This window comes from Perognathus longimembris, chromosome 1 (genome assembly GCF_023159225.1).
Source record: "Perognathus longimembris pacificus isolate PPM17 chromosome 1, ASM2315922v1, whole genome shotgun sequence".
Taxonomy (NCBI): domain Eukaryota; kingdom Metazoa; phylum Chordata; class Mammalia; order Rodentia; family Heteromyidae; genus Perognathus; species Perognathus longimembris.
In genome coordinates this window covers 56,050,917-56,070,787 of record NC_063161.1, presented here as the reverse complement: position 1 = coordinate 56,070,787, position 19,871 = coordinate 56,050,917, and the positions used below count along the sequence as shown (strand labels likewise).

The following is a 19,871-nucleotide window of genomic DNA, read 5'->3' as shown; positions in this document are numbered from 1 at the left end:
CCATTGTTCATCTGGAGATACTACACAAGAGGTGCAAAAACTGGGGTTCCCAGAACCACATGGTTGAGTGGTCCTGAAGATCCACTGCCTCACTCTGAGCCTCATCTTTCCATAAGGAAAGATACTGTCTCCTCCCTCCCAGTACAAATGTAATGTCTAGATTCTATCTATCTGCCATCTATCTATCTTACTATCCATCTACCATCTGTCTGACTAGCTATCTGGCTATCTTTACCTATCATCTATATGACCATAGCATCTGACTGTCTTTATCTATCAATCTATATTTATGATAGATACAGAGTTCCGTGGTGCATGGGGATGCCTGTAGAATGAGCTCCTGAGGAAGAAGAGGCACCCCAGTCTGTGAAGAGGTGAGCCACAGTAGTTAGGGTCACATGAGAGCATGAGTGAGTGGGCCAGTTCCATGCAGTGTCCAGGATCACACAAGTCAGGGGCACTTCTGCTGCATCTTCAAAGAAACCATGAACTCAGGCAGATGCTCCCGAAACCAAGCTCAGCCACAGAAGGCCAGGGGGTACAGGAGGCCCAGCCATAGAGGGCCAGGGGGTACAGGAGGCCCAGCCACGGAGGGCCAGGGGGTACAGGAGGCCCAGCCACACTCCCCTCTTCCTGTCCCCAGAAGAGCTGGGCCCTGCCTTTGTCTTAAACGATTATGCATGGGTCCAAGTGAGCAAATTTTCCACACTGATCTCAATTTGTCCTTAGAAATGTCCTTTTTGGGGGCTGGGAATATGGCCTAGTGGTAGAGTACTTGCCTCGTATACATGAAGCCTTGGGTTCGATTCCTCAGCACCATATATACAGAAAAAGCTAGAAGTGGCGCTGTGCTTCAAGTGGTAGAGTGCTAGCCTTGAGCAAAAAGAAGCCAGGGACAGTGCTCAGGCCCTAAGTTCAAGGCCCAGGACTAGGAAAAAAAAAAAAGAAAGAAAGAAAGGAAGGAAGGAAGGAAGGAAGAAAGAAAGAAAGAAAAAGGAAGGAAGGAAGGAAGGAAGGAAGCAAGAAAGAAAGAGAGAAAAGAAAAGAGAAATGTCTTTTTGCCTGGTGCCAGTGACTCATGCTGGTAATCCTAGTACTCAGGAAGCTGAGATCAATTTGAAGACAGCCCAGAAAAGTCCATGAGTCTCGTAATCTCCAGTTTAACTGGCAAAAACCCAGAAGTTGAGCTATTTTGCTCAAGGCTAGCTCTCTATCACTTGAGCCACAACTCCAACTTTCTAGCTTTCCAGTGGTTAATTGGAGGTAAGAGTCTCTCAGACATTCCTACCTGGGCTGGCTTCAAACCATGATCCTCAAATCCCAATCTCCTGAGTAGCTAAGCAGACAGGCATGAGCCACCAGTGCCTGGCTCTTTCTACATTTCTGAAGGTCCCAGGGCAGGCGAACATACCCAGTCTACAATGAGGATCCTGCGGGCTTTGCCCTGCTGTTGCAGCTGCCGGCAGGCGATAGCCACCGAGTTGAAGAAGCAGAAGCCCCTGAGAGAAGGAGAGAGGGGCCTGCCAGTCCACCCCCCCCTCCACACACCCCCTCTCCAGTCCCTTATTCCCCCTCCCAGAGGGCTCCTCAGCCTGCAGGAAGGCTCTGGGGGCTCCTCTCCTCCATCTCCTTTAGGTCTTACATGGCCGTGGAATGATCTGCATGGTGTCCGGGAGGCCGCACCACAGCAAAACCATTCTGGAAAGAGAAAAAAAAAAAAAAAAGACTGTGGTCCTAGCTACTCAAGAAGCTGAGATCTGAGGATAGGGACTCAAAGCCAGCCTGAGCAGGGAAGACCATATGGCTCTTTTTTTTTTTGCCAGTTCTGGGGCTTGAACGCTGGGCCTGAGCACTGTCCCTGACCTTCTTTTACTCAAGGCTAGCACTCTACCACTTGAGCCACAGTGCCACTTCTGGCCTTTTCTGCTTATGTGGAACTGAGGAATCAAACCCAGGGCTTCATGCATGCTAGGCTAGCACTCTACCACTGAGGAACCTTCCCAGCCCTCCATGAGACTCTTATCTCTAAATTAACCACCAAAAAGCCAGAGGTGAATCTATGGCTCAAGTGGCAGAATGTTAGTCTTGACCAAAAAAAGCTAAGGGAAACAAACATAGGAGTGGCACTCACAGGACACTATGTGGAAAATGAACTATATTATACAACTGTGGTGGGGGCAAGAAGGAAAAACTGGGAGAGAGAGTAGGAAGGGGTGACACTATCTGAAAAGAAATGTACTCATTGCGGGGGAGGTGGGAAAAAAGTGAGGTGGGGGGTAACAAGTTTGACAAGAAATGTACTCACTACCTTACATATGTAACTATAACCCCTCTGTACCTCACCTTGACAATAAAATGAAATTTTATTATAAGTCATTTATTATAATTCATTATAAGTCATTACCTGACTTATGTAACTGTAACTGCTCTGTACATCACCTTTACAACAATAAAAAATATTTTAAACCACACAAAAAAATCTGAGACAGTGCCCAGACACTAAGTTCAAGCCTCAGTACCCATGTATGCACATGTTCAGGCCTCAGTCTCCATGCTGTGTTCTCTGCTGGTATGTTTGGCTGTAATCACTTGACAATGATAACTACTGGCTCTTATGTTACACCCCCCCCCCACACACACACACATGCCTAGCCCTGTGCTGAGCACTTGATACACTCCCAGTTTCATCTTCTTATCTTCAAGCTGGGGTCAGCCTGGGTGAACAGATGTTTGCAAGATCCCATCTTAACCAGTGGCTCTGCCTGGTGGCACATCCCACCCATCCCCAGAGACATGGGAGGGAAGCACAAGTAGGAGGGTCACAGCCTAGGTCGGCTCAGGCCAAAAGCAAGACACTGTTGCAATAATAACAAATGTACATACACCTCTATACAATGCCTTCATAATAACAATTAAAAGTATATTTTAAAAAATAACTAATGCACAAAGGGCTGGAAGCTGGGTGCCCGTGGCTCACACCTGTGATCCTAGCTACATAGGAGACTGAGATCTGAGGATCTCAGCTCAATGCCAGCCTTGGGCAGGGAAGTCCATGAGACTCTTATCTTTAACTACCAAAACGCCAAAAGGGGAACTGTGACCAAGTGGTAGAATGCATATCTAACAAGTGTGAGACACTGGGTTTAGTCCTAGTACTGTCCAAACAAAACAGAACAAACCAGGGCTAGGCTCCCTCCCGATTACAGAGCTGCAAGGACTCTGACACTGAGGTCACTGTACCTGCCTTGGGCCATAATATCCTGAAAATGGAGTCATGAGGCTCCATAAAGTGCTCAATCCAGACCAACAAACATGGCTCCAACCCACACTGCAGTGCCCCTGTCAACTGGAGAGAGCCAACATGCCACTTAGGAGCACCAGAGATGGCAGCAGTACACATACAGCCATGCAGCACGTCTTCAATGACCCAATTAGCTTTTCTTTTTCTTGGTGGTAATGGAATTCAAACCCAGGGCCTTGGGCTTGCTAAGCAGGTGCTCTACCGTGTGTGTGTGTGTGTGTGTGTGTGTGTGTGTGTGTGTGTGTCTGTGTGTGTCTGTGTCTGTGTGTGTCTGTGTGTGTGTGCCCAGGGCTTAGGTGCTGGGTCCCTGAGCTTTTCTTGCTCAAGGCTAGGACTCTACCATTTGAGCCATAGCTCCACTTCTACATTTTTAGTGGTTAATTGGAGATAAGAGTCTCATAGGCTTTCCTGCCCATGCTGGCTTTGAACCTTGATCCCCAGTCTTCTGAGTAGCTAGGATTACAGTCATGAGCTACCAGAACCTGGTAGTGTTCTGCCATTTGAAACATACCCCCAGCCTTTAAATGATAATGGGTAGTCAGGACCTTGTGTCTCTCACAATACTCACGAGGAATGAGAGAGCTGGGCTTGGAGATCTGGAGCCCACTGCCCTACCCTACCCCTCCTTTACGCTTGCTTGTGATCAACTCAAACCTCCTACATTTATTTATTTGCTTTTTTTCCCCTAAGATTTTTTTCATTTGATTTTCACTTATTATCCTCAAGTACTTGTACAAAGGGATTTCAACTCAAAATGCCAGTTTATGAACACAAAACATCTTGATCAGTGTCACTCCTTCCATCAGTCTCCTTTATCTCCTCCAAACCCACTCAATTTACCTGATTCCATTTCCACATGTGTGCATTGAATATTATGACTGTATTTTCCCATCTTTTTCCTCCTCAGTTTTCTCCACCTCCATTGATCTCACTCCCCTCATCCCTTCCCTCTCCATCCCCCCACCCTTCCTGGTATTCATTTTATTAAACTGATAGAGTCTGGTGCTGGAAACACATGCCTGTAATCCTAGTTACTCAGGAGGATGAGATCTGAGGATCAAGATTTGAAGCCAGCAGGAAAGTCAAAAAAGTCAGAAGGTGATCTGTGGCTCACCATGGTAGAGCCCTAGCCTTGAGCAAAATAGCTTAGGGACAAGACCCAGGCCAAGTTCAAGCCTTAGGATGGGCATCAAAAAAACCAACCAACCAACCAAAAAACAAAAAACCCGTTAAGTTAGTTGTTCAAAGGAGTTACGCCATTGGGATCTCCTTTGCATATATCACACTTTAGTTAGCAGGTTTGTGTATTTATGCATAGGACCCTGCACAAGCTTACACAGAGTTATCATTTCAATCTAACTTTCCACGTGTGGGGGAAAGCATGCGTCCTGCGTACCTTCAGCTCTCGAGCAGCCACTTTGAAGGCGAGGTCAGTGACACTGCCCGCGGCCCAGCGGGCTGCATTGGAGGAATGCAGCTCGTTCCAGATGGTGTCAGTGTCCACCTGTGGGGGCCAGAGTCAAGGCCGGCATCATCCCAGGCTTTGCATAGGAGCCAGGGCCCCGAGGAGCAGTACCCACCCTATGGCCAGGACCCGAGGGGCAGGGAGCTGGGCAGACAGTGCTGCCTCCCCAGTGCCCCACCGCCCAAAGGCAAGGCCTCCTGTGCCCCCAATCCCAGCAGGACTTTCCTTCCCAGTACCAGCCCATTGGTGGCCAGCACTCTGCGGGCAGCATCACACCTGCCTCCCCAGTCAGGGGAGGGGGCATGGCGTTACCTGGGCGGGATTGGGGTTTGGGCCGGGAGGGAGGTGTTAAGCCCCAGCTGACTCTGCTCAGGCCCTGCGGGACGGTCGGAGCTGGAGGGCCGTCTGCACCACTGTCTTCCACTCGGGGCCCCTAGCCCAGGCTGGGAGGCCCCCCAAACCCAATCCCTGGGCCTCAAGGCTAGGGAGGGGCCGGGGGGGCATGATGGGGAGATGGGAAGGGCGAGGCGAACCGAGAGAGGCGAGGAAGGCAGAGAGAGTCTCAAGAGGCTGGAGAGAGAGAGAGAAAGAGAAAAGGACAGAGAAGGGAGAGGAGGGAGGAGAAAACAGAAGCAACACAGTTGGAAAAACCAGAAAGTGGCAAGAAAATGGGGAGTTGTGAACTGGGCATTGATTGGCTCCCAAACAGTCCCCCCTACCCCACTAGAGCTCCTATTTTCCCTCCTGAACTCAGCCTCCAACTCTGGTGTCCACCTTGCTTGGAACCATTATGGGGACCTCTGAGGCAGAGAGCTGCCATGTCGGAAGGGGCAGGAACCCACCCTGACAGAGGAGGGGTGAGAAAAACTGTAGGGCTGGAGAGAGGGTGGCTGCTATGTCCAGAGCAGGAAAACCTTGGCTCTTCAAGGCCACATGAAGGACCACCACAGCCCTCATACCAGGTACTAACAAGATCTGGGAACCAGGCAGAGGCAACCTCAATTGTGTGAGAACCCGCTCTTGGGTGGGGAGAGCAGCCTGGGGGCTCATCATGAAGTGGCCTGATCACTAGAGTCTTAGGAGGTAGATGATCCAAAGCCTCACTCTGGGCTCTCCTCTTGGAGCCTCTCTCAACATCTACTAAACACTTTCTAACTGTGAGGTGCTAAGATCCAAATTGGGGGCGGGGAAGAGGGACGACACTGAGGGGCCTAGGATACACTCGGGGCCTAGGAGCTCCCAGCCAGCACAGAGGCATCCTGGGAAAAATCCCTAGCCCACTTAGTCTGGCAGAACAAAGCATAGGCAGAGAGGGGCCAGGCCTGGGAGAACCAAAGGGAAGAAAGCCAAGAGCCCTTGGCAATGCCCACTGGGGATCCCTGGGCACACTTACCCCAACCGCACCACAGGGCAGCATCACGAACATCTGCTGTGCTAGGAGCCCTGTGGAGAGACGCCAAGCCTGAATGAATGTGGAGGCTCTTGGCCCAGCCTGACTAGGAGCAGGGAGGAGCAAGGAAGACCCCTGAGAAGGAGGTCAGGTGTAGGGAGAGCAGAGTGCAGGGACAGGTGGGTGGAGGAGCAGAGGGATGAGGGCAGTAGCTGGAGTGAGGCTGGCTGGGAGTGGCTGAGGTGCGTATCCATGGAGATTCAGAGGCAAGCATCATCCATCCCCTACCTGACAGCTTCCGATTATCCAGTTTGAGGCGGCTGAGTGGGTTGGTGCCATAGAGGAGCACGTGCCGCTCTGAGTGGACCGACTGTAGCTCCTCCAAGGAGGCTTTGCGACCTCGGAGACACTGAGGAAAGGGCCCACAGAGCTCCTGAGCCCTCGTTCATGACTGCCCTTCTATTACCTCATCCTCCCTCCTCACCTCTCCCTGGCACAGGGCCTCCATCTCATCACTTTAACCTCTGTGGCTTCCACAGCCCCCACGCTGCCTTCTCACCTCACACTGGCTTCGGAGACCTCGCTCCTGCAGCCGTGACCAGATGCTCTGGATGCGGCCTGCATGCTCCGGGTGTCTGCTGTTTTCTCCGCAGGAGCACTGGTGCTTCAGCATGACGGAGTCGTAGACTAGCCCTGCCAGGAGCAGAGGTCACAACTGGGACTCCGAGAGCCCCCTGACCTGAGTAACACCCACAGAGATCCACCTGGAGCCAGGTATGGCATGGCCCACACCCCTCCTGCCCCCATAAGCCTGTAACTCCCTGACTGTCCTGCAGAGCTTAGTCCTGTGCATGCCCACATGCTTGCCCAGGTGGCCATAGGCAGCACCTGGCCATTTCCTGACACATGGGCCCAGCGCATCTCCTGTGCTCCCCAGGACCCAGAGCCTAAATACAACAAGGCCCAGCACCCTGGTATGCCCTTCTGTGTGTCACCAATCCAGAGGAGAGTGCAAGGAGAAGCCCACAATGCCACTGGGTAGTGTGATAAGACAAATGGAACCCAGGAGACTGACTAGCTGCCTCTCCCAAATGCACATGGAAAATACTCAAGGGGGATAAAAATTCATTTGTTTCCTTGTTTCCCTTGTCATTATTCCCTAAACAATATGTAAAAAAACATGACAGCTTTACATAGCATTTGCATTGTATTAGGTACTATATCTAGAGATGATTTAAGGGATACAGAAGTGGGTGCACAGGCAATATGCAAACACTATGCTATTTTACAAAGGGGCTTGAGTGTGGGTTTCGGTACACTTGTGAGGTAGGAGTGGGGTCCTGAAACCAACTTTCTGCGGGCCCTGCAACACCGAGGGCCTTCAGAAGGCTCATAGGCTCATACCATTTGGATCCAAATGTTTTTCTCTTCCCTCCTTCCCCCCGTCTCTTTCTCTCTGTGCCAGTTCTGGGGTTTGACCTGAGCACTGTCCCTGAGCTTTTGTGCTCACAGCTAGCACTCTACTACTTGAGACACAGCTCCATTTCCAGCTCTTGGAGGATTAATTAGAGATAAGAGTCTCATGGATTTCCCTGCCCAGGCTGGCTTCGAACTGAAATCCTCAGCTCCCAGCTCTTTGAAGCTAGAATTACAGCCGTGAACAACTAGTACCCAGCTACTGTCACTCTTTTTAAGAGCAACTCTTTTTTTTTGTTTTTTTGGCCAGTCCTGGGCCTTGAACTCAGGGCATGAGCACTGTCCCTGGCTTCTTTTTGCTCAAGGCTATATCACTCTAACACTTGAGCCACAGCGCCACTTCTGGCTGTTATCTATATATGTGGTGCTGAGGAATCAAACCCAGGGCTTCATGTATACGAGGCAAGCACTCTTGCCACTAGGCCATATTCCCAGCCCCCAAGAACAACTCTTAAAAAATAAAGCCAGGTAAGAATAAAAACTTATGCATAAGGAAATTAAAATGAGGAAAAATAAGTAACAACCTTACCATCCAAATAATTAAAAAATAAAATACTGTAATGAAATACAAGAATTCAGCCAGGCAAAGTGTCTTAACACTGGTAATTCCAGCTGCTCAGGAGGCTGAGATTTGAGGATCACAGTTTGGAGCTGGCCCAGGCAGAAAAGTCCATGAGCCTTTATTTCTATTTAACCAGCAAAATACTGAATTGAGCCAGGTGCTGGTGGCTCACACCGGTGGCTAATAATCCTAGCTACTCAGGAGGCTGAGATCTGAGGATAGAAGTTCAAAACCAGCCTGGGCAGAAAAATCTGTGAGACTTCCGTGGTACTGTGGGCACCGTGAGCACCCCACAATTCCAAGAAACTACTCTGTGAAGTTTTTTTTTTTTGTTTTTTTTTTGTTTGTTTTTGGCCAGTCCTGGGCCTTGGACTCCGGGCCTGAGCATTGTCCCTGGCTTCTTCCCGCTCAAGGCTAGCACTCCGCCACTTGAGCCACAGCGCCGCTTCTGGCCGTTTTCTGTATATGTGGTGCTGGGGAATCGAACCTAGGGCCTCGTGTATCCGAGGCAGGCACTCTTGCCACTAGGCTATATCCCCAGCCCCTCTGTGAAGTTTAATGTTATCCCAGGCCCCACCATGCACAGACATAGACCCAGGCCTCAAGCCCCATCCTCCTGCCTCTGCTCTGGTCTTACCTGTGGTGAAGGGCAGCGTCCTGGGGGGGGTCTCTGAGCTGGGGAGCACTCCAGCCTGTCCAGCGGGCTCTGGGGTCAGCAGTGAAGCAGGTGCAGCTGGGGAAGACTGAGTCCTGGACAGGAGTCGGTGTCCTCCCTGGCCCACAGGAAGAAGCACGGAGTCGCCAGTGCTCCCCCGGGAAGGCTTCCCAGGCAGCCGCTGATGTTCCCACAGCAATGCCTACAGGAGACAGGGGCTTTCGTCTCAGGGGTCTCCCATGTGTTCTACCAGCTTCTTCCCAAGCTCTTGAAAGCCTCTAGGTAGTTCCTTGTTCTGGAGAGATTTGAGGATGCACCCAGCCTTTCTTTCTTTCTTTATTTTTTTTGCCAGTCCTGACTCTTGTACTCAGGGCCTGAGCACTGTCCCTGGCTTCTTTTGCTCAAGGCTAGCACTCTACCACTTGAGCCACAGCGCCACTTCTAGCTTTTTCTGTTTATGTGGTGCTGAGGAATCGAACCCAGGGCTTCATACATGCTAGGCAAGCACTCTACAGCTAAGCCACATTCCCAGCCCTGCACCCAGTTTTTTTGGGGGGGTTGCTTTCTATCTGGGCTCTGGCTTTTTGATTCTGAACCCCCTGATCCCAGCAGCTCCCTTGAAGATGTACGTCCATCCTACTCACCTTGCACCCCTAGAATTTCCTAGCCTCCACTCTGACTAGGATCTCCTTATCTTTAAAGACCAACTACTGCATGGGGGAGCATGGGGCACTGCATGAGTCACTACACACAGGTGCAGTTAGCATATTGTTATGGTGGAAATGCCTGTAAAATTCATATGCCAAGACCTCAGAAAGTGATAGAAATAACCAAAGCCCCTGGTCTTTGCAGTGGTAACCAAGTCATAATGAAGTGCTGAAGGTAGGCCCTAATCTAATAAGGTAGTTGTCTTTATATACAGAAGAAACAGGTACTAGTGGCTCACACCTATAATCCTAGCTACTCAGGAGGCTGAGAGCAGAGTATCAAGTTTGAAGCCAGCTTGGGCAAGAAAGTCCAAGAAACTTTTATCTCCAATTAACCACTCAAAAGCCCTAAGTAGCTGGATGTGGTGGCTCTCGCTTGTAATCCTAGCTACCCAGGAGGCTGAGATCTGAGGATAATTACTCAAAGCCAACCTGGCCAGAAAGTCTATTAACTACAAAAAAAAAAAAAAAAGCCAGAAGAATTGTGGCTCATGTGGTAGAGTGCTAGCCTTGAGCAAAAAAGCTCAGGGATAGTACCTAAGCTCTGAGTTCAAGCCCCAGGACTGGTGCACACACACACACACACACACACACACACACACACACACACACACACAGCCAAAAGTCAAAGTATGGCTGAAGGGGTAGAGCACCAGTCTTAAGCATGAGCAAGAGCATGAGTTCAAGCCCCAAGACCAGCACTAAATGAATGAATGAACAAATACAACATAACCACATGTGGTTTCGTACACTTAAAAATCCCAGCACTTGGAAGACTGAGGCAGAAGTATTATGAGGCTAGCCTGAGTTCGGGGATGCAGACAGAGAGAAGATGTAAATAGACACAGAGAGGAAAGAAGACATCAACTTATAAACCAGGAAGATAGCCTACCTAGTGTCTTCCCTTACAGCCCTCAGAAGCAACATCCCTGCCCACACCTTCATTGCAGATCTCAGATTGCAGAGGTTCTGCCATTCAAAGGCATCATCTCTCTGTATGTAGAGTCTGGGGAGTGTGCCAGCCATGTGAAAAGCCAGCCTCATCACTGGTCAAGGAACACCTGTTCCACCTGCCCAGGATCTGCCAGCACAACCAGGGTTCTAGAGTTGTCCCCCTGCATTGAGGACCTGTCTTCCTCCCTTCCCACCTCATGCCAAGTCTCAGGTCTTCTGATTCTACTTGCTGAGGGGCACCTGGGTACAGCCATACCTGCTGATGCTGCTGGAGAGGAACAGGGCCTCTGCCTTCAGGCTGCCCATGGTTTGGATCCCTGAATTCCAGGCTGTCGTCCACCACCTGCCCCATTCCCCCACCATCTGTTTCTAGGTCCTCAGCCGAGGGGATCTGTCGTAGTCGGGGCTTCTCGCTGGGCTTGGCTGGTCTCTAGGGAGGGGAGATACCTGGCTGAGAAGCCCAAATGGAGGGAGGTGGGGAGGTAGGGCTGGGCAGGAAGGCCCTCACCTTGCTAGAACTCCACCAAACACCTTCTCTATCTTGCCCTCCAGAATCTAGTAATCTTAAGACACCCCCCCCCCCTTCTTTTAGCCACAGGGGCCCAGTTAAGCACCCTTTCTGTATCTTCCGAGTTCCCCTCACCTTGATCATCTGGACATCAGGTTTGAGCCGTTCCGGATGTGGCTGCAGAGGTCCCAACAATGGGTGGGCACTAGGGGGCAGGGGCTCTGAGCGGGTCCGGCCCAGTGGCCGGTGGAGGCCCGAGCCAGAAAGCCGTTCCGTGGTCAGTAAGGACTGGGCAAAGTGGAAGGGCAGGGGCCCAAGTCCGGGCACTGGAAAGAATGGAGTGGAGCATGAGGAAGAAGCCACAAGGAGCCACAGAGGGACAAGGGCATAAGGATGAAGACTAGGTGGGGCTAGTAAGATGGGTCCTTCCCCGAGCTTGCCGGGGTGCAGAAATCCAGCCCCTTTCTGGGGGCAGCAGTGGGACTCACTAGTTAGCAGGTGGGTGTGAGAGACTGAAGGATCCAGGAGGAGAATGGGCTGCAGGCAAGAGGGCAGGGTGCCCCCAACCTCGGGCTCCAGTCCATGGTGCAGGAAGAGGGGAGCATGGGGGCTCCCCAAGACTGGACCTCGAGGGCCCAGAGTCGAATGGGTCCTGCGGTCACCATCAGCCTGGGAGAGAAGCAGGGACAAATCAATAGCAGGGAGAAGATTCTGGCAGAAGACAGGGAAGGTGATGGGACACGAAAGAGGCTGGAGGAGCTTGACGTTGGGGAGAGGTGCCCCAGCCACTCACCCTGGCAGGGGCGGGCAGCCCCAGCGTGATTGCAGGCAACAAGGACACTGTCGGCAAGGCAAACGGGGCCAGAGAAGTCTCCTGCAGCCGCAGCCGCTGGCCCAAGAGCGCCTGCCATGGGGGAGCAGGGTGACGGGTCATCGGTCCCAGAACTATAATCCCTGGAACCCCCTCCCCAGAAGACACAGGAGGCCCTGGTACAAGGCTACCCAAGCCCTACATATAGCCCCAAGCTGGAGTGGCCATTTGTTGGAATAAGAAGGCTGAGCCCCAAGGGGAACCCAGGCCCTGAAAGGCCTTACCTCTGAGCCCAGGACAGGGGTGGGACCATGCTCGCTGTCATTAGGGGAGCTGCACCCCGATGCAGGTGTGCTGCTACTACTGGGGGAGGAGTCTGAGGGTTGGGGGAGAAAGGGAGCATAGTTAGGGGACCATAGGTGGTCAAGAAGTGCAGCCAAGCCCCCCTGTGCAGGATACCCATGTACAGCCCCTTGGCCTACTAGCCCACAGCACCTCTGAAAGGGTTTTTCAAGGTCTTTTCTTTTCTGGGCAAATATTAGCATAGCCAACTGAGCAGGGATTGGGTGTTAGTCTTGATTTACCCCCGGGTGGGCCAGGAGAGGTCCTATGCCTAGGTGAGACCTGACCCTAAGGGACAAGCCCAGACAAAGTAACAGGAATGCAACCCCCACCTGGCTGGCCCTCACCTCCAAGAGTTTCTGCAGGTCTTCTCCGGAGGCTCGGGGGGGCACTCTCCTTGCGGAGCAGTGGGTTCTTACGTCGCTCCAGAGACTTCTTGGGCTTGTAGCGCAGCTTCAAGTTGGGCTCAGACACTGTGGGGAGGCCCTTGGGTGACCCAGGCTCCAGGCCAGCCTCCTTTCTCTTCTCTGTTCTCTCTAGTCTCCACACCCCGCCCTCTCGGCGATGGTGAGAGATGGAAGAGTCCAAGTCTTGAGCTGATGGTTCAGGACCAGCCCAGCTCAGCTCTCTTCTCATTCTCACCCAAATCGGAGTCCCTATCTGTGCCTAATCCCGACAAAATGTTCCCCTACCTGTCTGTCCAGCTCACCTGTCTTACGCAGGGGGAAGTGTTCTGGGGGTTCACTGGGTAGGCTGGAAACAGGAGGCAGAAAGCTACTGAGCATGGATCGAGCAGCTCCTTCCGTGTCCAAGGGCTCCAGGGTTCTGTGGGGTGAAGGTCAAGTGTGCTTCAAGAGGGGCAGGAAGGCAGTCCCAGGTGGGACTGGCAATGCAGGGCTAGGCAGGGGCACAAGCTCTCTCCAGGGGGCAGCAGTGGGCCACCCATGCTACTAGCAGCCACAATAAAGAGATCTAATGTAGGCAGGTCTTGGAGCCTACTGGTACTTTGTTTCCCATGGTAGGAACCTGCTATGTTGCTCTGTGTGGGGGAGGGGGGAAAAGGGGTGGGGAGTGGGAGGTAGAAAGCACCTCAAATGAGAGAGAAGTTGAAGTGAATCTGTGGCTCAGGTGAGAGAGCAATATAGCCTTGAGCAAAAAAGCTAAGAGACAGACAAGCTATGGTGGCTCAAGTTCTGTAATCCTAGCTACTCGGGGAGGCTGAGATGTGAAGATGGTTGTCCAAAGCCAGCCAGCCCAGGCAGGAAAGCCTGTGAGACTTTCGTCTCTAATGAGTCACCAAAAAGCTGAAATGGAGCTGTGACTAAAGTGGTAGAGTGCCAGCCTTGAGTGAAAAAGCTAAGAAACAGCACCTAGACCATGAGTTCAAGCCTAATAACAGGACACACACACACACACACACACACACACACACACACACACACACACACGAATAGCACATGTGTCTGTCCCGAGTTCAAGTCACAATACCAGCACTAAATAAAAATTAAAGACAGAAGTCGGGGAGAGGGAGATTGTGTCTAGATGAAGGTAAAGACTAGGGGAGAGTCAATGGGAAGGAAAGGGACAGGCCCTTGCAGGCTAGTGTCCAGAGAGAAAGGGACACTGTGGACATGCTAGGGACGAGGAGCTACCTGTAAGGAATGCTGGGACTATTGGAATGGCCTGTCCTTCCCAGGGCTGCCTGCTGTTTCTTCAGGATCACCTCGGCCAGCTTCTGCTTGACCACACTGCTGGCTACAGCGCCTGCAGGGACAGAGAACCAAGAGTGGGCTTGTAGTAGGTAGACAGATGGCCTCCTGGGCACATTCTCTGCCCCTTGCCCCCTCCACAACTCCAGCACACAATGTCCTAAGGACTCCTCAGGCAAGTGCCAAGCCCATGGTCCCAACCCTCCTGTGAAACCTCAAGATAGCCCCACACCCTCCTCTGACCACAGGTAGAGCTCAGGCTGGCTGTGGACACCCCGGCAGGGAGAGCAGGAAGGCCCCATCCTTACTTCGCTTGCTCTTGTCCTTATTGAGAAGCTGCCGTAGCTCTTGTTCTTGCTGCCCTTGCAGCTCAGGCATTGGCGGGTCCATAGAGAGCTGTGGGCAGGGTCAGTAGCTCAGAAAAAAAGGGACCAGAATGAAAGGCTGGGGCAAGGGTCTGGGGAGGCTGGGTGTGGTCCAGGAGCTCAGGTTTTACCCTCATGGGCTCGGCCGACCGCTGCTGTTGTTGCTGCTGCTGCTGCTGCTGCTGAAGGCCTGCTAGGAAGAGGTGGCGATGGAGGCGCTGGGGATGCTGCAGGGCCAGCAGTGTGGGCTCAGGAGGGGGCTCCACTGGGGGCCTCTGGCCCACCCTCAAGTCCATGGGCTGAGGCTGAGGGCCGGGCGCGTCTGCACGGAGAGCAGGGCAGCCTGCGGATACAGAGGGAGGACAGTCAGGCGGAAAGCTTGGTCACAACCTAATCAGCCTCATCAGGCTGACTCAACAACAGCAAAACACCCTCAAGGGGCCTTTGCCTTACTTAAGCCTGGCCATAGTCCTGCAAGTAGGTCCCAGTGTTTCTATTTTACCTGTGAGAAAGGAGGTCACGAAATTGCCAGATGTATTCCCTGCATTGCTAGTGGCTCAAACACAGCCAGCTGCTTGACTGCTCATGGAACAGTACCTTTCCCTTAAATACACTCCTCCCCAGGCCTGCGGCTGAGGACTAGGGAGCAGCAGCATCCTATCTGTGTTGGTACATTCCAGGTTCCACCCTCCCCCCAGCCCCCACCCCTCAGAATGAGATGAGCCAGGCTCAAAGGCAAGTGATCAGACAGGCAAATACACTCAACTCTGCTCAACTTCCAGCCCTCAGTTGCAGGCTCTGTCCCATCCAGGCCTGGGACTGATTCTTTAAACTCACAGCCTCCTTAGCTGGCCACCCCTGGGCCTGAAGAACTTTGTGCGGGAGGGAGGGGGAGGCAGGGGCAGGCTTCTCAGTTCACCAGAACCCAGGTGCTCATGCATCCTGCTCCCAGTTCCCCTCCCAGTCAGCTCTGGGCCTGGCCTGGTGAGCCCAACAGGCTCAGCTGTCTCTTCTCCAGTGTCCATTGCACCCACGCCAGAAGCACCCTGCCAAGATCGTGGGTGCAGGAGCTATTTATAGCTCACCATCAGACCAGGGGCTATGCCAGTACAGCCAGCTGGCCAGGCTGAGCGGAGCAGTCAGGGATACTGAGATGCTGCGGGCGGGGGAGGGGGGGTAAGATGATTATCCTTCAGAAAGGGAAGAGAGGCTAAGAAGCTGGCCCCCACAAAAGGAGACACAGTGGGGAAAGCTCCCAGACAGGCCTCCTTGAAGTCTCTCTTAATGGACCAGCAATGGCTGTCCTCTGGGTCAGAGGCTGAGGGCGACTGGAAAGGCATCCTGGCAGAATACCAGTCAGGAAGTCAGGAAATGTAGCCTCCAGGCCCAGTGCAATCACCACCAATCATAATCTTAACATCTGTAGCACATGTGCACGAGAGACTACAAAACTCATTCACCTCATCACCCCTACTTGCCCTAGGAGGTGGTCATTACAATTCCATTATCCCAAATGAGTACACAAAAGCTTAAAGGGGAAAGGGCAGAGCGGGCATGAGTTCCAATCCCGCTGAGGCCAGTGCTCTGTTTTTTCCTATCAACCTTAGGAAGTCATCTTCCTGGGAAGGGGTTTCTTCACTGCACAAAGGAGGAGGGACTTTGCGATAGGTTGATGCTCCAACACCGACCATAAGATGAATACCAAGTCAGGTACTGGTAGCTCATGCCTATAATCCTAGCTACTCAGAAAGCTAAGATCTAAGGATCATGACTCACAGCCAGACTGGGCAAAAAAGCCCAGTACCTCTAATTAACTACCAAAAAAGCCAAACATGGAGCTGTGGTTCAAGTGATAGAGTGCTAGCCCTAAACATAAAAGCTCAGGAACAGTGTCCAAGCCCTGAGTTCAGGCCCCAGGACACACACACACACACACACACACACACACACACACACACACACACACACACACTGATGAATACCAAGCACTTGATATCAGGGGATCTGAGAGGATGGTTGTCCATCCACATGCAGCCCACAAGAGATGCCCTGCATGGCCTCCATACCCTTGCCCTCAGTCAAAGTGACTACTTGGGAAATCATTCTGGTCAAGTCTGGGACTTGTATGCCCACATACTCCTGGCCCATGAAAGGCCTCAGTCTTCCCCAGTACTGGCTTCTTCCCCCAGATAATATATATAATGGAACCCAAAGTGAGTCACCAGATCTCCAGCAAACAGCTTCAGCCACACACAGACTTGGAAAAGTTCCTTATCAGTGGATCCCTCCACCATGTCTGGAGCCTTAGGGACAAAGGAGGGGCTCTGCCAGAAACCCCAGGAATGCCTATGAGGGTGGTCTGGCATGTGTAGATGGGGGAAAGGAGGTGGTACACTCCAACAATCTGGTGGTAACTTGGCTTCCCTCAACTTGTTCTACTACATCTGAATACAAACCCACCACCACAACTATCAGTCTCCTCTGCCCTTGCACAGGCCCAGTACCTTTTGTCCTTTGAACTTTGGCTCACCAATGTACTTGCCCTTGTCTCTTCCATTCTACATTTCCAAGTTCTACTCATTGTTCAAAGCCTAGCTAGACAGGCCAGTACCCATCATCCCTTCCTTGTGGACTTCATTCCAAGGCATGATAAGTACTTTGTGTGAAGAAGTACCACCCCAGACATGTGGACAACGTCTCCATAGGCAGGGACTTAGTTTGTCCATTGTTCATTGTCTCCAGGCCTAGAATACCACCAAGCACATGACAATTAACAAACATGGGATGGGTGGATAAGCCTCCGTATCCCTCCTAAAATGTCTACAAAGTGTCCTAACACAGAAAATGATTCCTTTAATGCTAGGATAAAACTCATCAATCAGGTCCCTCTCATTTAGCCTTGGTCACATATTGCATCCTACTGGTTTTTTTCTTGTTGGAGGGTCCTGACTTTCTATGATGTCCTGTCTCTCCAACTTTCGGACAGCTGACTGCAACAGAGACACCTGGCCTTCTATTTCTCCCTTGCACATGGAATCTTTAGGTCATCTTATACTCAGCAGCCCTCAATAGGGCATCAGATGGAATTAAGAAAGGGGAAGGCCTGGCCCAGTGGCTAATGCTACTCAGGAGGCTGAGATATAAGAACCGCGATTCAAAGTCAGCCTGGGTAGAAAAATCATGGGACTCTTATCTCCAATTAACCACCAAAAAAACAGAAATGATGCTGTGGCTCAAGTGGTTGGGCACGAGCTTTGAGCACAAAGAGACTCAGGATCAGTGCCCAGACCCTGAGTTCAAGCCCCAGAACCAGCAAAAAAAAAAAAAAAAAAAGGAGTTGGACTGGTCAAAAACAAGAACACTGATCAGATACTGGCTCAATGTATGACATGGGTAGGAATCTGGGCATAAATATTAACATCTTCCTTTCTGTCCTGTTTGTCCTTTTTCTGTAGTGGTTTCTGTAGTGGGATCACCCTGGATCTGAGGTATCTCTCTTATTCCCCTCTCCCCAGGAAACCCAATGACTTTCCCTCTTCTGGAACTATAACATCCTCGCATCTCTGGCCCAGTCAATTCACTGTTTCTCAAACCCCTAACCCTTCAGAACTACGTTTTCCCATGTTCCTTCCATCCCTCCTACTCTGCCTCCGGTGATCAGCCTCCGGCTTGACTCTTACCTGTGCCAAGGGGACTAGGGCAGTGGGCACGTGGGCTCACCTGGGTCCCATCTGTAGAGAGAAGAGAGGTAGAATGAAGGGGCTGCAGAGACGGGAAGGGGGCAAGAAAGGAGAGAGACTACATCAAGCAGGCTTCCTACCACTCCACGCTAGCTGAGAGGAATCCCCAGATCCCTTTTGCTTGGCCAACTACGGAGTGACTCAGGTCTTGGACAAAGTCAAAGTCACCGGCAAGAACCTAAGGAGGCCCCAGCTCACCCACCAATGCCCTCAGCCCTCCCTGATGTGGTCAGATACAATCTTCCTTGGGCAGCCAAACTAGGCTCCAATAGCCTGAAGGGAAAGAAGCAGGTGGGGAGGGGAGGTGGGGCCCTAGGCTGGGAAGGCCAGGAGGGAGCTGAGGAGAGCAGGCTTGGAGAGGGGTGAGAGAGAAAGGAGCAGAAAGGAATGGAGACATTTCTAATGAGGGAGGGCTGGATCATAGCCTGGAAGTCAGGCTAGATCTGGTAGGAACTGTGAAGTAGCCAGGAGGTATGAAACACACAGCCCAAGGACCCCATGGATAGAACCCCCTCTCCTCCAACTCCTCATTCTGTGGCCCAAGAAAAGAAACCCGCTCAGCCTCAGGCCACTTCCTCTGATAACCTGAGCTAAAAAATCTCCCCTTTTAAAAATAGCCACCTTGCTCTGCTTCCTAAACATAAAACTCTGGCTGGCCCTCACATTCCACTCGGAACCCACCAGACTTTAGCAGGGCCCCAGGCTGGCCAGCAACAGCAAGGCCTGGGGCGAGGATGAGGGGCGGGGATGTGACAGCAAGGTGGGCTAGGAGGCCACCTGTCCACAGAGGACATCTTCCCCATCCAGCCATCCCAAATCTGAGCCAAAGCAAAGGATGCCAGAAAGAAGCTGAGGGCCACCTGGAGGGGGCATTTGGTGGACACACAGAAAGTCCTCAGGACACACGTGGGAACAGAGGAATTGTCCCTAAAGGACAAGTAGCAGGCACTGTTCTGTAACCTTGTGTTTCAGGCCCCTAAAGCTGTTTCTCCTCCAAAAGCAGAGGAAAAAGAAATCCCTATAAGCAGGACCCTGTAGATAAAGAAGGCTTGGTGCCAAGCACTGGGGGACATCCCACCTCCTTCTGCCGCTGATGGCTTTCAAACACTAACACCCCAAGTTTTGGTTGATGAAATTCAGTAGAGGCAGGCCTATTCAGTCCGCTCAGTGTCAAGTGGATCCTGGCATGATCCCTCCTAACTGCTAGTCTCCTGGCTTCTGGTGCTTCAGTCTACCACCTCAACTCCAAGATAGCCTATGTCAGGCAGTCCCATCTGACACCCTGCACAGGGCAGACCCTGTAAACCAAACACAAGATATGGCAGGATCTGTGAGCCCCAAGAACCCTCAATGCCAGGAGGACTCCCCTTCCTCAGGATACTGTGACCCTAGGTGTCTTAAGACTGCTCCTTTCTTCCGTGGAACCAGGTCCCCCCAAAAGAAGGTACTGGAACTGGTTCCAGATGTACTCCCAGTGACCATATCATGCCTCTATTCTCCTGCCTCCTGGGAATTCTCTGCCACCTCCTCTCAGTCCCTGCCCAAGGGCTGGTCAACAGCCTTCATGCTTGGGAGCACAGCCAGGTCTCTGTGCCTTGTTTGTCTGGTAACCACAGATTGTGGACACCATGCACCCTCCTGAGAGGAGAAAAAATAATGACCCTGAGCCCTATGGTAATTTGTTATCAGGTCCCTAAGGGATGTTTTGTGGTGATGATCAGAGTCTAAACTGTTTAGATGCACACATACGCACGTATGTGTGTGTGTGCGCAAGCATGCACGCACATGTGAGTACAAGTTTGTCCACAAAGATGCTACTTCCAAAAGTACTTCCTATAAAAACCCAGCTTCTCCTTCTCTTCGCTGGCTGTGTGCTGAGTGAGGAT

The 19,871-nt window shown here is 51.8% G+C and overlaps 1 protein-coding gene across 8 annotated transcripts in view; it reads right to left on the bottom strand.

Annotated features, from left to right (window-relative positions):
• Hdac7 (histone deacetylase 7) overlaps positions 1-19,871 on the bottom strand; it is a 44,047-nt gene that overhangs the window by 7,452 nt on the left and 16,724 nt on the right. For 6 of the 8 annotated variants that reach the window (XR_007213721.1, XM_048365703.1, XM_048365694.1 and 3 more), the window contains exons 2-19: positions 17,926-17,976; positions 14,377-14,588; positions 14,189-14,276; positions 13,824-13,935; positions 12,881-12,996; positions 12,519-12,644; positions 12,114-12,205; positions 11,812-11,922; positions 11,507-11,687; positions 11,154-11,344; positions 10,767-10,940; positions 8,832-9,051; positions 6,716-6,849; positions 6,445-6,565; positions 6,160-6,209; positions 4,698-4,805; positions 1,643-1,698; positions 1,412-1,499 (exon numbers count right to left, since the gene is read on the bottom strand). Coding sequence is in view for 7 of the 8 variants with exons in the window: in XM_048365703.1 (XP_048221660.1) it covers positions 1,412-1,499; positions 1,643-1,698; positions 4,698-4,805; positions 6,160-6,209; positions 6,445-6,565; positions 6,716-6,849; positions 8,832-9,051; positions 10,767-10,940; positions 11,154-11,344; positions 11,507-11,687; positions 11,812-11,922; positions 12,114-12,205; positions 12,519-12,644; positions 12,881-12,996; positions 13,824-13,935; positions 14,189-14,276; positions 14,377-14,588; positions 17,926-17,976 (2,231 nt within the window). In the remaining variant the exon portion in view is untranslated. Of the gene's footprint in view, positions 1-1,411; positions 1,500-1,642; positions 1,699-4,697; positions 4,806-6,159; positions 6,210-6,444; positions 6,566-6,715; positions 6,850-8,831; positions 9,052-10,766; positions 10,941-11,153; positions 11,345-11,506; positions 11,688-11,811; positions 11,923-12,113; positions 12,206-12,518; positions 12,645-12,880; positions 12,997-13,823; positions 13,936-14,188; positions 14,277-14,376; positions 14,589-17,925; positions 17,977-18,065; positions 18,133-19,871 lie in introns of those variants that run through there. The other 2 variants (XM_048365712.1, XM_048365685.1) reach the window with 2 other exon arrangements.